General features: G+C 39.5%; 2 protein-coding genes across 3 annotated transcripts in view; both read left to right on the top strand.

Annotated features, from left to right (window-relative positions):
- The window catches only part of PTPRR (protein tyrosine phosphatase receptor type R), a gene marked incomplete at its 5' end in the record, with an annotated part of 254829 nt that extends 243964 nt beyond the window's left edge, over positions 1 to 10865 (top strand). Inside the window, 1 exon segment of the mRNA XM_082666172.1 lies at positions 9690 to 10865. Coding sequence (XP_082522298.1) covers positions 9690 to 9783 — 94 coding nt within the window. The 3' untranslated portion in view covers positions 9784 to 10865.
- A 667-nt stretch (positions 10866 to 11532) lies between these two features.
- PTPRB (protein tyrosine phosphatase receptor type B) overlaps positions 11533 to 14748 on the top strand; it is a 113547-nt gene continuing 110331 nt past the window's right edge. Inside the window, exons 1-2 of one of the 2 annotated variants that reach the window (XM_082665632.1) lie at positions 11533 to 11612; positions 12879 to 13274. In XM_082665632.1, the coding sequence (XP_082521758.1) occupies positions 11558 to 11612; positions 12879 to 13274 (451 nt within the window). In that variant the 5' untranslated portion in view covers positions 11533 to 11557. The remainder of the gene's footprint in view (positions 11613 to 12878; positions 13275 to 14748) is intronic. The other variant, XM_082665633.1, reaches the window with a different exon arrangement.

Raw genomic sequence — 14748 nt, 5'->3', positions numbered from 1 at the left:
TGTCAGACTCTCTTAGCCTGTACTCAGGCAAAAAAAAAAAATAATAAAATAAAATTTAAAAGCTTCTCAATTCATTTTGAGAAAAAGCTATATGCTATATTTCTTAGAACCCCTCTCCACTTGGATATTCACAAAAAGTATTAAAGCATTAAAGGATCTGAAGTGTCCCCCAGCATGGAAATCTATTACACTTCCTTGAAGGACTCTTTCACATTTATTTGACCACACAAAACTTTCCTCAGACACTATCTAAAAGGGAGGGAAAGAAGTTGTAAAATAATAAATATAAGCTATTCTTTCAAGAAGTTTGGTGGCGAAGAGAAGACTAGAGACGGCGTAGGAATTTGAGCCTGGGTGGAGACCATTAAAAAGGGGAAAGGAAAGGGTGGGACTAATTGGAAGCATCCAGCTGAGCATAATAAGGGCTACAAAAGACAGAGCCAATATATCAGAGGGCTAATATTTTGTACTCTGCAGGGTCCAGCTCCATAGAATTTTTCCTATCCTCCCATACCCTCCTTAGCAATGGCCTCTGCCCACCAGTGATCCAAGGCTGCACATTGCATGTTTTTTATAGTTTACCCCCCACCACTTTTATGTGCCTCCTCTGAGAAGTCCAGAGCCTGGCTCACAGCAAAGAAAAAGAAAGTGGTTTTGGTACTGGAAATGGCTTCCATGATTGATAAATCAACAGTTTGAGCATTGAGTAGGATCAAAGACCTTATCAAAAAAAAAAAAAAAAAAAAAGAGAGAGAGAGAAAGAAGGAAGAAAGAAAGAAAAAAAATTACAATGCTCGATCATTGTTATTCAACATAACATAAACGGGCAATTTGTACTCAGATCACAAGTCTGCATTTTAGCAATAAATTCAGATGGTCTGGTTTAGAGATGAGTGTGTTATGCTGAATGGATGTTTCCAGTGTAACAACAATGACAGAACCATTTAGTGGATTCCTCACTCTCTGGCAAGACATTATTTTTATTGGCTTTCAGGCAACTTCTATTAATAGATACTACAGTTCTCACTGCAGATTCATGAGTCTGTGATTCTCCTATTAATAATACTTTTGAGCATATTTTGAACTAAAATGGGATTTCTTTTTTCCAAATAGGAGTTCAGATTCAGTGCAGGGCACCCACAGGTGTTTTATTTAGAAGTGTGTTCATGGATCATTCCCTCATTGCCGTGATATTCATTTTTAATTAAAAGACGAAGGTAGTAGCAGGCAATTGGGACAGAGCACTGGCTGGTGGGAGTGGGGAGCAGGCAGCCACTAGAGAAAGAGGTGCCAGAGATTCCTGGACCAGATGTCGAGGATATTGGTGCTAATCCTGGCTCTGACCCTAATTTCCAGTGTGACCACTTGTCACTCTAAGCCTCTGTGTCTACATATGGAGAAAGAGAAGTGGTGCATATCAGAAGCCTCCAACCTCATCTGGTCTGAGGACCCCTTTACAAGAGTGGAATATTTCGTGGACCCCAGCCTGATGGTTATACTTTGAATCCCATAATGCTTATAAATGAATCCTGTTTTATTATTTAGCCCTTCCATGGCTTGCTTAAATCTTCTCATCTTAAATATCACTAAATTATTGTGACGATACCACCGAATTAAGAATTCCAGTTGCTATTAAAGCTAAACCAACACTTTCATCATATTTAGAGCCTGCTACAAGAGATTCATTTAGGCTTGTGTATACTGTTTTCATGGTGTGAGATAGTGATGAAGGTCATTTACACATTGAGTCTGAGAGATGCACTTGTCCCTTTAAAAGTAATAATAATAATGCATAATAATAAAATGGCCCAGGATACTCAGAGACTGCCTCACATGCATATGGAGAATGACTAAGGAGCAAGGTGGGGACACCAGAAGACGTCTAGGCAGGGAGGCAAAGAACGTGTTCCATTGTAGGTTGACCTCAGGCAATCTTTTCCTCACTGTATTTCTTTTCATCCCACTCGACACCTCTGAACTCTGGAAGAACTTGAAAACAGAATTTGGGAAGTGAAACACATAAAATAATTTGTGATCCCAAAGCCTTTTTTTTTCTCCTCTTTCCCTCTTTTTTTTCCTTCCCCAGAAACAGGAAACAATCTGTCTAATCCACCCTTTTGAGAGTCAGTAGTGAAATCTGCAGTTGTCTTTGTACATCCTTACCTTGGAGGCCTTAAATTGCAATGACATCCAAAGACCTTACTTGTGGCTTCCCAGACAGGATAGAAAAAATGCTTCCAGTGTGCGTCATATCATTGTTTAAATGTTTTGATTAATCACTTTAGTTTGACGATTTTTTTTTAACTATAACAACCTAAGAAGAGGAATACATATGCCACCAGTTTCCTAATATGTGTCCATATTAGCAAAACTAGGTTAAAATAATTCCAAAGCTAACATTTTCACCTCTTGGTATAATTTTTACCAACCTTTGTCTTACATTTAGCCATATCCTTCTGCAATCCCAACTAATCCCAGAGATTCCCCTTAATTAGTGAATTTCAACGATCTCATTTGAAGATCAGGGATTGAACATTTTGGTCTACTTATTTTCAGAACACTTGAAGGTAAAGCTTAGAAATTGGTTTGGATTTACTTGACATCACAGTTCTTGAGACCACAACAAGACGTCCTCTCGTAAAACAGATAATGCCAACCGAATCTTCCAAGTGGTTGTCAGGACGACCTTTTCCTTCTTCTCAGCTAGGAGTCAATTGAGTGTTAACCTGGGTGTTCAGAAGAAGATTGGCTAGTTTTCAGGAAAAAAAAAAAATGGAACTCAAGGTATGCTAGTGCATTGAATTATCATTTGACTTGTGTTGGCTTTTATGCCCTACAAATACTTTGTAGAAAAAAGTATCTATATTCAAAACACCTGGTCAGAAACAATCAAAATGTTTAAGTTCTTCATCCTTGAAATGACATGGTATATAGACACAGGGAAGATGTCTGTCTGAGACACCCCAAGTTCAGCCCCAGACATTAGCCTTGTTTGACTCATGCCCAAGCTATCAGACCCATGAGGCACATTAACATCCACAACTTTTGTTCTAAATTTACTGTACCAAACTTTACCAAAAGAATTCCAGATTCAAAAATAATAAAAAGCCAAGGAGCGTAAGTTCCATTGTTAGCCCAGAAGTGAGTCACCGCTGCAGCATTTCTTCTGTCTACTGATTAGACCGGATACGCTCTGGGCGGTGCAGCAGGAAAGGCTTGTTGCTCTTTGTACGTGTGAGTTAATAGTCACAAAAGGTCACAATTTTAACATGTTAAAAACCAAATCTCTCTCCTGGGCATCTGGAGGGGGTTTTTTCAACACACCCTCCCAGTAGCGAAGGTGAAAAAATACATAGTTTTTTCTCTTCTAACCTGAGTTTACCCTCAGCTGACAAAGCTATGTGCTTTTCTGCAGAGCGTCCGAGAAGACACTGATTTTTTTGTTCGACGGGGCTAAGGTGACATGTGCTATCTGACATTTCTGGAAGGGCAGTATATCTGAATCCTCTCTGGCCTGGCCATACACACTGTTCATATTCTGTGGCCACAAAGAAATCAGAGCCTTGCACCCAACACCATTTCTGCAGTAAAAGAAGTGACTTTCTTCCAAAGCATGAAATGGGGCAGAATTAGGGTGAACAAATAATATGTCATCCAAACCCAGGCACTTCTGAGAGTGAAATGGGGCTTTATTAATAATTACACCATTGGGCTTCCCCGGTGGCGCAGTGGTTGAGAGTCCGCCTGCCGATGCAGGGGACACGGGTTCGTGCCCTGGTCCAGGAAGATCCCACATGCCGCGGAGCGGCTGGGCCCGTGAGCCATGGCCACTGAGCCTGCGCGTCCGGAGCCTGTGCTCTGCAACAAGAGAGGCCACAACAGTGAGAGGCCCATGTACCGCAAAAAAAAAAAAAAAAAAAATTACACCATTTACAGGAGTAAATTAGGACTGTCCCAAGCAAACCAGATGCATGATCACCCTAAGGGCTTATGTTAACTAAGCATTTACCAACAGAATAAGAAATAGAACACGTGGCATTTATTTAGTACTCTAAATGCCACTGTGCTAAGCATTTTATGGATTATCTCATTTAAACCTTGCAAAAAGTGAAACTTTATTAGGTAAACACCGTTTGCCAGGCCAGTGGTTTTTAAACTTTTTTTTAGTGAACAACAGGAAACAAAACATTGGGAAGACAAAATCTTCTACAAAACACCAATATGGAAAACCATTAACAATAATTAATAAAAGAAAGAAGGAAAGGAAGGAAGGAAGGAAGGAAAGAAAGAAAGAAAGAAAAGAAAAGAAGGAAGGAAGGAAGGAAGAAGGAAAGAAAGAGAGAAAGAAAAAGAAAAACTGTAAAAAGGAGAACTGCTGCCCTGGTCAAAACTGTGATTAGAAGCCAGTCCTAAAGGCCCACCCTCCTTCTCCACTACAGGCACCACTGTAGAACCCTGGGCTCCTGGGAATTCTGTGAATAGCCTTTGGCTAGACATTGATAGGCTCTGACTCATTTAATCCTCACAATCTTGATGAGGTTTGTCATTGATGTCATTTTATAGGTCAGGAAAACCCAGCTGGGAGGAACAAATGATTTGTTCAAAATCCTATAGCTGATAGGTTCAAAAGCAAGGATTCAAACTTGACTCTGTCAGACTCCAAGTCCACTTCTTGCCACTAGGTCATCTACCTCCACTGTAGGTGGCTTCTAGGCTGGTTAATATTTAGAAACATATTGGGATCTTTCCATCTTGGCTTGCCCAACCTGAGCAATATGGCAGAGCTGTCCTCTGCCAGGTGTGCTCTTAGTTCTACAAGGTCCTCAGAGGACTCATCCCAGAGCCTTCCAACTAGTCCTGTTTGACCAGGTAGCACCAAAGAGTAATAGTAATAAAAACAGTTAGCACTATGGTACCTGCAAGTGCTTAGCTATGTGCTAATAAACAGTTTAAATGGACTGTCCCATTTATAGTTCACAACAGTGCTATGAGGCAGGTACTATTTGAATACCTCATCATGTTGCAGATAAGAGAACAGCACTGCAAAGATTATGTAATAAAGGTAAAGCAGCTAGTAAGTGGTAGTGACAGGATTTGTCTTGACAACAGTGTATGGTGCCTTTTAACCTCTTAACACACTTTGGTCCCTACTGGTAATGAACGTGATGCTTTGGCATTCTAAGTGCCTTTTCAAACTCACAGTGACTCTCACAGCTAACTGGGTTGCCTTGCCCTGCTTTTATATGACCTCACCCTTTTTTGATAATCTGATTGCTGTTTGGCAGTAGATATTGTAGCTTAATGCATTATACCCCCTGGGAAAAGATTTGTGCCCAAAGAGGATTCTCCAATGAGAAGACGATGCTTTAATATAATGTACTAGGTAATGGTGGTGATGTCAGCGTGCTGCCCGACTGATGACAACTTTTCTCCACTGAAGCAGCATCTTGATCACCATGGAAATCTTTTAAAATCTTAACTTTGGTCAAGTTTAAACTGTGATCTGTTGGAGGTCAAAGATTATTTAGTGCCTGCTCTTTAAAAGGGAGTTGGATAATGCCTTTTAAAGTAATAAAAAGAGCATCCCTGCTTCTTACCTTCGAAGACCAGCTTGCTTAGGAACTTATAGATCCAGGCCTCAGCAAGTCCATGGAGCCCTGTCTGACCTGAAAGGTACCTGCAGTCCAAGTCAGAGCTCTCCTGGAGGCTGAATCAGTACAGGGCTCTCTTGAGGGTTCATGATTAATCTCACGTTGTTTATTTATTCCATAAATGTATTTTGTATATAGGCACTATATTAGCTTCTTGAGTATTTTTCACTATGGCCAGCCTAAAGAAGACTGTATTTGTCCCATAACAGAATAAGATCTGCAGGGTAATCCTAGAATTCAAGTTCTTACAAAGATCAACAGAGAATTCTACATACCAATATATTCAATTGGAAATTTAATATTTTAAAAGATGAGTGTAATGAGTTCCTGATTTTGAGTCAGCCTCCAGTTAATGTATTCTGGGATGTCCCTTGCCTTCTTTTAGTCTGGAGTTTATATGTTTTCGTATAACGTGAGACAGCATGGCCTGGGTAACTTACTTGACAGGTGTTTACTTAGGACTAGTAAGTGCTTTTCACTTTTGCAAATATGCAAAGACTATAACATCATGCCTGCTCTTAAAGGATCTAAAACCTAGTTAGACATAATTTTGGAATGGGATTAGACAGTATATCACACGATATCAAATTACTTATAATAAAGACCCTGTCTTAGCCCTGTCTTTCTCTACTACCTTATAAATGACAGATAAAAAAGACATAAGGCATGCTTGTTAACTATCTGGGAGACACTAATCTGGGGGTGAGAAATAGAGGCTAATATACTGAATGATAGAAATAGTGATATCAGTAAATAAGAACTTTGTGCTGAAACCAACAAGTTGAAGTTAATAGGAATAAACAAAAAGTTCTGCATTTAGTTTGAAAAAACTCAGTAGCATAAGTACAGGATGGAAGAGAGCTGTAATTTTCACATTCAAAAAAATCCTGTGGACTTTTTCATTAACCCAAAGCTTCACTTACTATCCTAAAATGCTTGCAAAGCGCCAGGCACTAGGTAGGCACTGTGGGATCTTTCCACCCAGTGCACCTGTAGATGCAAACTCATTGGTCTATAACGTGGAGTTCAAGGGGGAAAATATTCCCACTGACTGGATCTCATTGGGAGTAGACACAACACTCTAAGAAGGTCATATTTGATAAAAACAGCCTGTAGAAAGGGGAGACTAGATTGGTGAGTGACAGGGAAACCAGCCTGCATAGAAATATTGAGTGACCACAGGATGTTTAGTCTAGAGAAGAAAAGATTACGGGACTTTGATGGTTGTTTTCCAGCATTTAGAGACTATTGTGTGACTATAAGAGGAGCCTTAAGGTTTTTTGGGGTTATTTCAGTTGGACCAATGGGGCGGGTGAAAGTTAGAGAGGGGCAGATTCGTTCTGATGCCTTCAGAAGTTTCCCTGCCAACCTTGGCAAAGCCTGAGCACTCCAGCAGAAATTAGCTGACCATCTACCATGTAGACTGCTCCCTTTTGGAAAGGCAACATTTTGTTGGCAGTTGGAATACATGATCTCAGAGGATCCCTCTGATGTCAATGCTCTCCCTTTTATTTTTCAAAACAAGTGGGAAATAACCTAACTTTTCCTATACCTTCCTTAAGCCTTGAGACCCACAAGAATTTTGCTAGCCTACAACTAATGAGTTCATTTCCCCATCTTCTCCAACTTCACTGGCAGAAACAACATTGACTTAGTTAACAGAATGTCATAGTAAGTATCCCCCAAGCATTAAAATACACTGCTAACCTATCTGGGGTAAAAATGGTAATTAAAACCTAGACTGTGCCTTCATTCATTCACCAGTTGGACATGTAAATACCAGTGTTCACCAGAGCATACAATCAGGGGAAAATCTTGCCTCAGTGTGAAGTAAATGGTGGGAAGAAGTTCACAGACCAGAGTCCGTGAGATGGAGCACATATAAGGCTCCACATACCATCTGCAGCTCAAGGAGGGGGACTAATGAGCTGTGAGGATGCCAGAGGAAGGGAGGCACCTCTCAGCTCCCTGGAGCCGCCTCAATATTTACCGTGGCTGGATCTCCCAAGCTTCACAGTCAAAGCCAGCATATTCCGGACACCTGCTGTTTTTAGGTGTGCCCAGATGTCATCAGCTAAGAAGAGGAAAAGTCACCACATCCTCAGTTGGCCATTCCTGTTGTCAACTTAGGATCAAGGAACACTTTGGCCAGAAAGTTGCCTTCAGTACAACAAAATGTGCAGTTCTAGGGAAGAGGACCGATGAAATATTTCTGCCAATAAGTTGCAGTCACCAAAAAACGTATATTTACCTTTTTATTTCTTGCCAAATACATCATTTGGGCATTATGTCGACCAATTTAGTGTCGTCTTGAAGGGTGAAGTGTTACTAACTTAATATCACTGCTTAGTTTAAAAGGGTGAAATCTTACTGCTTTAGTATCTTGTGAGCTTGTGTTTATAGAGGTGGGCAAGTAAACATAGGTACAAGCCCAGTTTTAGTTATTACCATTAACTAGAAATCACACTACAGTGAGGCAGTATATTTCGTTTTTTAAGTTGAAGAGCTCAAAGGCCTCAAAATAATTATTTCGAATGGTAACAACAGCCACTAGGAAGAACTAGCTAAAACATAAGTTTAAAATCGGTTGTAGCATTGGTTGTAGAGTTATGAAGATGATAAGACTTCAAATAGTTACTAATAGGGATGTAGTTATTCAGAGAGCAGAAAAAATATGTAACGTTTACACAACTATCAGTAGCTTTGCCACGTAAAAGAACCATTATCAAAAAAACAAAATGCCGTATAGCTATTTTATGTATAAAAGTATAACGAGAAGCATCATTACTTCTCATGAAGTCAGATACCTTCTACTAAGCTAAAACATAAGGTATTGGGCTTCCCTGGTGGCGCAGTGGTTGAGAGTCCGCCTGCCGATGCAGGGGACACGGGTTCGTGCCCCGGTCCGGGAAGATCCCACGTGCCGCGGAGCGGCTGGTCCCGTGATCCCTGGCCGCTGAGCCTGCGCGTCTGGAGCCTGTGCCCTGCAACGGGAGAGGCCACAACAGTGAGAGGCCCAAGTACCGCAAAAAAAAAAAAAAAAAAAAAAAAAAAAAAACCATAAGGTATCTAGGGATGATAATGAAAATGACAAAGGGAAAAAAGCAAGAACCAATTCTCTTTCCAACTCATATAAGGACCCACCTGCTATTGTGGGTTTTTTTCATTAATTTTTATTGGGATATAGTTGTTTTACAATGTTGTGTTAGTTTCTACTGTACAGCAAAGTGAATCAGCTATACGTATACATACATCCCCTCGTTTTTGGATTTCCTTCCCATTTAGGTCACCACAGTGCATTAAGTAGAGTTCCCCGTGCTATACAGTATGTTCTCATTAGTTGTCTATTTTATACATAGTATCTGCTATTGTGTTTAGATACTCGGCACACCACCCCCAAAGGTTGCTTCCACACTACATACTCAAATAGACCATTCCAAGGTAGTTTTTTTACTCGTAGAAAGAGCAACATTTCACAGTTGAGTTTTGTTTAGTAAACCTACATCAATCAATTTTAATCCAAGTGCATAAATCTGTATAAAATGAATGATAAGGCACCCAAGAAGTAATACTAACACTCCAGATACATGAATTTATTTAACCCTCAAAACAATCCTATGAAATAGGTGCTGTTATTCTCCCACTTTAACAGAGGAGGAAACTGAGACACAAAGGGTTTTAAGGAACTTGGCCAAGATCACACAACTAAGATTTGGCACAGGAGGGACTTGAACTCAGTCTGGTTCCAAAGTCCAAGTACCTAACCATGAGGCTGTACTGCCTCTCCAGTGACAATATGTTGGTAAAATTAATCAAATGCCTACTGTGTACTAGGCACTGTGTTAATCCCTTTATATACATTAGCATATTAAATTCACCAGTTGGGTCATCTGGACGTAGGTAAGAGAGGTAACAAGAATCACCAGGCCAACTGTTCTGTGTGTCTTTAGGCTAACACCTGCGTTTGGGTGTGGTCGCTGAGTTTCTTGAGACTGTGGGACGTTAGCAATAAATTATTATATTATCTCTTCCTTGCAGGGGTGGAATGGTCCAAACCAGTGAGCAGTATGAATTTGTGCATCACGCTCTGTGCCTGTACGAGAGCAGACTTGCGGCAGAAACTGTCCAGTGATTCTCTGAAGACTTACCAGACCATCGCTCTCTAGGGGTGATTAGTCAATTACCCACTTGAGGCTTCTGGAAGGAGCTTCCTGCAGTGGAAGCAAAGAGAAGATGTGAAGCCAAGCTGGGGCATGGATTGTGGAAGATGGCAACATATTCAAGATTGCCAGCCTCTTGTGTATATGAATGCATTTGTAAGCATCCCCGAAATTATTTTGAAGGTCCTTTGCTGATGGAGGTATGATTGATTTCTCACACAGCTAAGGAGGATTTTGTTTTGTCTGTATTGACTATCTGCCACACAGAATATATGTATGAAATTTATGTCATCAGATGACGACTTGAAGAGCTGCTGAAGAAATTATTATTGTGTGTTTAGATGCTTTTATGTTTGCAAAAACTCTGTCTTGTGAATGGACTGTCAGCTGTTAAACTGTTCCTGTTTTAAGTGCTAATTCCTTTCTCAGTTACCAGAATCTTGCCGCTAAAGTTGTGATTGTAAATGGATTTTTAACAAATAAGTCCTTGTTTTCGAAAAAAAAAATCAGAAGCAGTAACTATTTTATATGGAAATGTGTCTTGAAAATATTATCTATTAAATGTGTATTTATCAGTACCTCGTACCAATCAGTTACAGAGCACAATGATTGTCATTGGGTGTATATGTATTTACTCTCTACTATTGGGCATAGAGGTGGTTTCTGCTCCAGAATTCTACCCACTGTATTTCTACATTGTGAGTCATTTTACTTTCAAAGGGAAAAACAAATTTGTAGCAACTATGATGTGTTACGAATTTTAAATACTTGTCTCTCTTTTACTAAGAAAGAATTTTTGAATATGCTGTCTACCTGAAATCTCTCTCCCAGCAAAAGGCAGATGCCTTTGGGAATGATGTAACCTGTCTCATTTCCAGAGGTTCTTTAAAAGGATGCTGCCATGGATATCCTTAAATCTCTGAAAGGATTTAATCCTCAAGAGACAAATAAAGCTTAAAAAAAACTACACTCAGCAAACACTAGATGTTCTGCTCAAATATGAATTTTTACTGCAGCTAATGCATTTAATGTTGACTTTGTTTCCTACTGCCAATAAACTACTCTTAATACTAAATGTTGAGTAAGGCATGGACTTCTTTTTTCCTATTTGAAGAGAGACCATTATCTTTTGGGGAAAGCCTGAAGTCGATAGTGGGATGGGTTTAATTTTAGTCTGCCTCTCCCCAGTGGAGATGGCTATTTCAAACTGTAGTATTGTCAACACTTGAGAGATAATGATCTAGAAGTGCTATCATTATGTGGTTTTCCTCGATAGGCTCCCAGCTATCCCTATACAAACAGTACATGTTTATGTCTTTGTATCACTTGTCGCAGACTCTCATAAATTACACGATTTCTGTTTGTTCAGCAGAATCACATCACCTGAAGAGATGTAATGTAGGAACATTCAGTTACCTAAGATTACAATTCCTTTCTTCCTTCTTGAGCTTAAGTAGTCATGTGCCACAGGGATGGTAGAAGAAAACTTACAAGTTTTATTCTGCTCCTGAAGGCTGGAATATTTTCTACATAAAAAAAGAGAGGCGATCATAATCCCTTATTTCTAAGGAAACAGAAAAGGACAACTGGTGTAAAACTTCCCCCAAACAATTCAATAGGAGGAAGTGCTCGTCACTGACTTTTCCCCCCACCATGAAGGCACATTTCCTTCCTAGTCTTTGCTTCTCTTATCTGGGAGATTTTTTTTTTCCTCCAAGCGAAGCATGAACAGTCGTTAAGTGGAAAATGGAGGCTGAATTTTACGTGGCGATTCTTACCTGCTTCATCTTCGGGAACTCAGGTGAGTGGGTCTGCCTCAGTTTCCTGAGGCATTTCTCCAACAGCCTGCAGTGCAGTCTCTGTCCTTTGAAAAGTGTCTGAAACAAGGCGGAAATGGAGCCGGGTCTCCATGGCAGTTTAGCCAAAGACAATGAGGAGGGGGAATAAAAAGAGCCTGCCATGCCCACACAGTTGAGATTTCTCTCCAAAAGAAAATAAATGGCCTTCTCTTGTGTCTTCCAAATGCCTCAGGCAGCTCCTGAAATGGCATCCTTACAGCAGAGAGTAAAGCAACCCTGAGGGGGGAAGAATGTATCATTATGTAACAGTCTGTGGCATCTCCATGCTTTTTCCCTGTCAGGCTCTAGTTTTGTTTCCTTTGTGTTAAAGAAAGAAAATATACGAAATATGATTTAAAGGGGGTTGGGGAACTGTGGTGTGTTTTATTTGGAAGTTGTTATTTGGAACGTCTGAATATTTTCATGGGCGAGCTGAGAAAATTAAGTAAAAGCACCTTGAAAATGGTTTTTGAGCCTGAATATCTCATTTTTTAATCCTGATGTTTAACAATTGGGTATTTAGTTTCCTTACATGGAGAAGAGGTGATTTTTTTAATCTATTAGCATTTGAAGGAAGACTGTAGATACTGTCACAAAATAGAGAAATGCTTCTCCCTAGGATTATAAAAAAATTAGTTTGTGATAATTAATACTTTCATTTGGTTGCTATTAGCTAGGAGGGTGTGCTAAGAGGAATGAGAAATTTTATTTGTGGATAAATATATCCAATTTTTAAAAATTATGTTCAAACTAGTCCATTTGTACACTAACACTTATTGCAATAGTAATTTAAGGTTTGGAAAAAGGGTTGCTTTTTTAGAGTGGGGGATGGAGGTGAGGTGGAAGGAGTGAAATGGTTAAAACAGGAACTGGGTTTTTTATAACTTTAACATATTTAATTATTTGGGCTAAAATATCGCACCATACTCTTTGGATGGTTTTGTTTCTTTTCCAAGCTTCCTTTCATTATTTCAGTGGGGGTGTATTTTCTTCCCTAAGCCATGTGAAAGGAAAAGAAAGGGAGCTAAGTGTGACATTTTGACATTGTCTGCTTTGGGATTTTAAATCACATGTGTTGAATCTGGGAATAGTCACTTGAAATGATAGCAATTGCAAAAGATAAGTAAACCTCGTATTTTGACCTGGCTGATTTGCGGGTGGGTTGTTTTTGTTTCCTGGTGGGCCTTACGATTTGCTACGTAGTACTTGATGAGCTTCTCATCTTCCAGAGGGGTTTCAGATTGTCCATGTCCAGAAACAACAGTGCCTTTTCAAAAATGAGAGAGTGGTCATGGACTTGTGCAATGGGACCAGCCAGAACCAGCAGTGGATGTGGACTGAGGATGGAAAGCTCCTTCATGTTAAATCTGCTCTGTGCCTGGGCATCTCTGATTCTTCTGGTGGCCCTTCCCGATCCGCCATCTTTGCCCCCTGCTCCCGGGCACCTCGATGGACTTGCTATGAGACGGAAGGGTTCCTTGAGGTGAAAAATGCCTCTCTCTTTCTCAAGAAACAAGGCTTCAGGGTAGTGGTCAAGAAGGGCAGGAAGTACCTCCACAGCTGGATGAAAATAGATGTCAACGAAGAGGGAAAACCAGTCAATGAAAGCCTCTGCTCTAAAAAAGGTGAGCTCTTCCTTTCAGAATCGATTCTGAAAGTTTTTCTGCTAAATGTCTTGTTTTTTCACATTCAAGGGAAGTCCACATGCCCCAACAAAATTCCTATGGAAGATTCATAAGCTAATGGAAATGGATCACATGGTACCCACTGACTTGGAAAACTTCATTATCTTCATTAAAATAAGCTCAGCTTTTTCTATCTCTCATTCTTCCTCCCTTTTTTTCTTGCTTCTTTTGTTAATTCAACAAATATTTCCCGAGCTTCTCTTTTGTTCCAGACATTAAGCACTTTGGTTAAGTACTACTAAATGTGGGTATGTAGCTCTACGTACATATGTATATGCAATGACTAAAACCAATGATCAGGCAATTAATATTTTTGCTGATTTAGACACTTCTATTCTCTGATTATGAGGAACTATTACAACATCATAATGGTGCTTGCTAAGACTGGGAAGATAATAAATTATGCTTTTGACAATCTCTTGTACTAATGTTTAAGGGTAGATATTTTTTGGAGATAACATATTTTGGAATGGTAAGAACCAATGTGCAGCCACAGAGTTTTCTAATTTGTTGATCATTGATGGATATAACCTAGCTGATGGACACATACAAAAACTTGTATACACGTGCATACATTTTTGGTACAACATACAGTTCAGTCCTACACTAGGAATTTTTATTTGTGGATACGGCTTAATTTTCTATTTTATTGAATCATCTTATTGCTTATTTACTCCTCTATTAGAGGTTTGCTTTAGGAAGTCATGAAGGATAAAAGAATTATTACATATTAGGTATAAGTCACTGGAGGAATTCTGTAGAAATGAAGCCGTTCATTAAGATTAAAATTTGTCAAGGTTAAGGGATTTGTCCCAGATAATTAAGTGGCAGAGGTATGATTAGAACCCAAGTTTCTTGAGTCTTCAACCAGTAAATGTTCCATTTTATAGTACTTCCCAAATGCTTACACAGACTCTTGCCCAATTGGCTACATCCAGAATCATCTGGTGGGGAGACGGAGTAGAGGGAATCATTGCCATCATTTCTTCCTCTGTGATCATCTCCAAGATTTGATTCCAAGAAATCTATATTTGGGCATGATACTTGATATTTTTTTAAAAGTTCCCCAAATAATTTTGATTCACCTCATCTGGGGATCAACATCCACTGTACCTTTAAATCTTTTTATTAGGTGTTGATTTTTGAGGCTTATATGAGTTTTTTTCACCACACTGATCTTTGAACAGTTATCTGTCATTCATTCACTTCAAAAATTAGACAAACATCTAATTAGGTGCCAGTTAAATGCATGGGCTCTTCTACAATACAAGAAGAGTCCCTGTTCTTATAAAATTTCTGATATGAGAGTAAGATAAAAAACATGTAAAAGTTAATTAGAAAATTCAACTTTATCAGAGAGTATACAGCATATAGCACCAGTTCATACAATTCCTTTCCTGTAGTTCATCTAACT

This window comes from Grampus griseus, assembly GCF_964374135.1.
Source record: "Grampus griseus genome assembly, chromosome: 11".
In the NCBI taxonomy this organism is placed as follows: Eukaryota; Metazoa; Chordata; class Mammalia; order Artiodactyla; family Delphinidae; genus Grampus; species Grampus griseus.
Note: the sequence above shows the minus strand (reverse complement) of the source record. Positions and strands in the feature narration are given on the sequence as shown.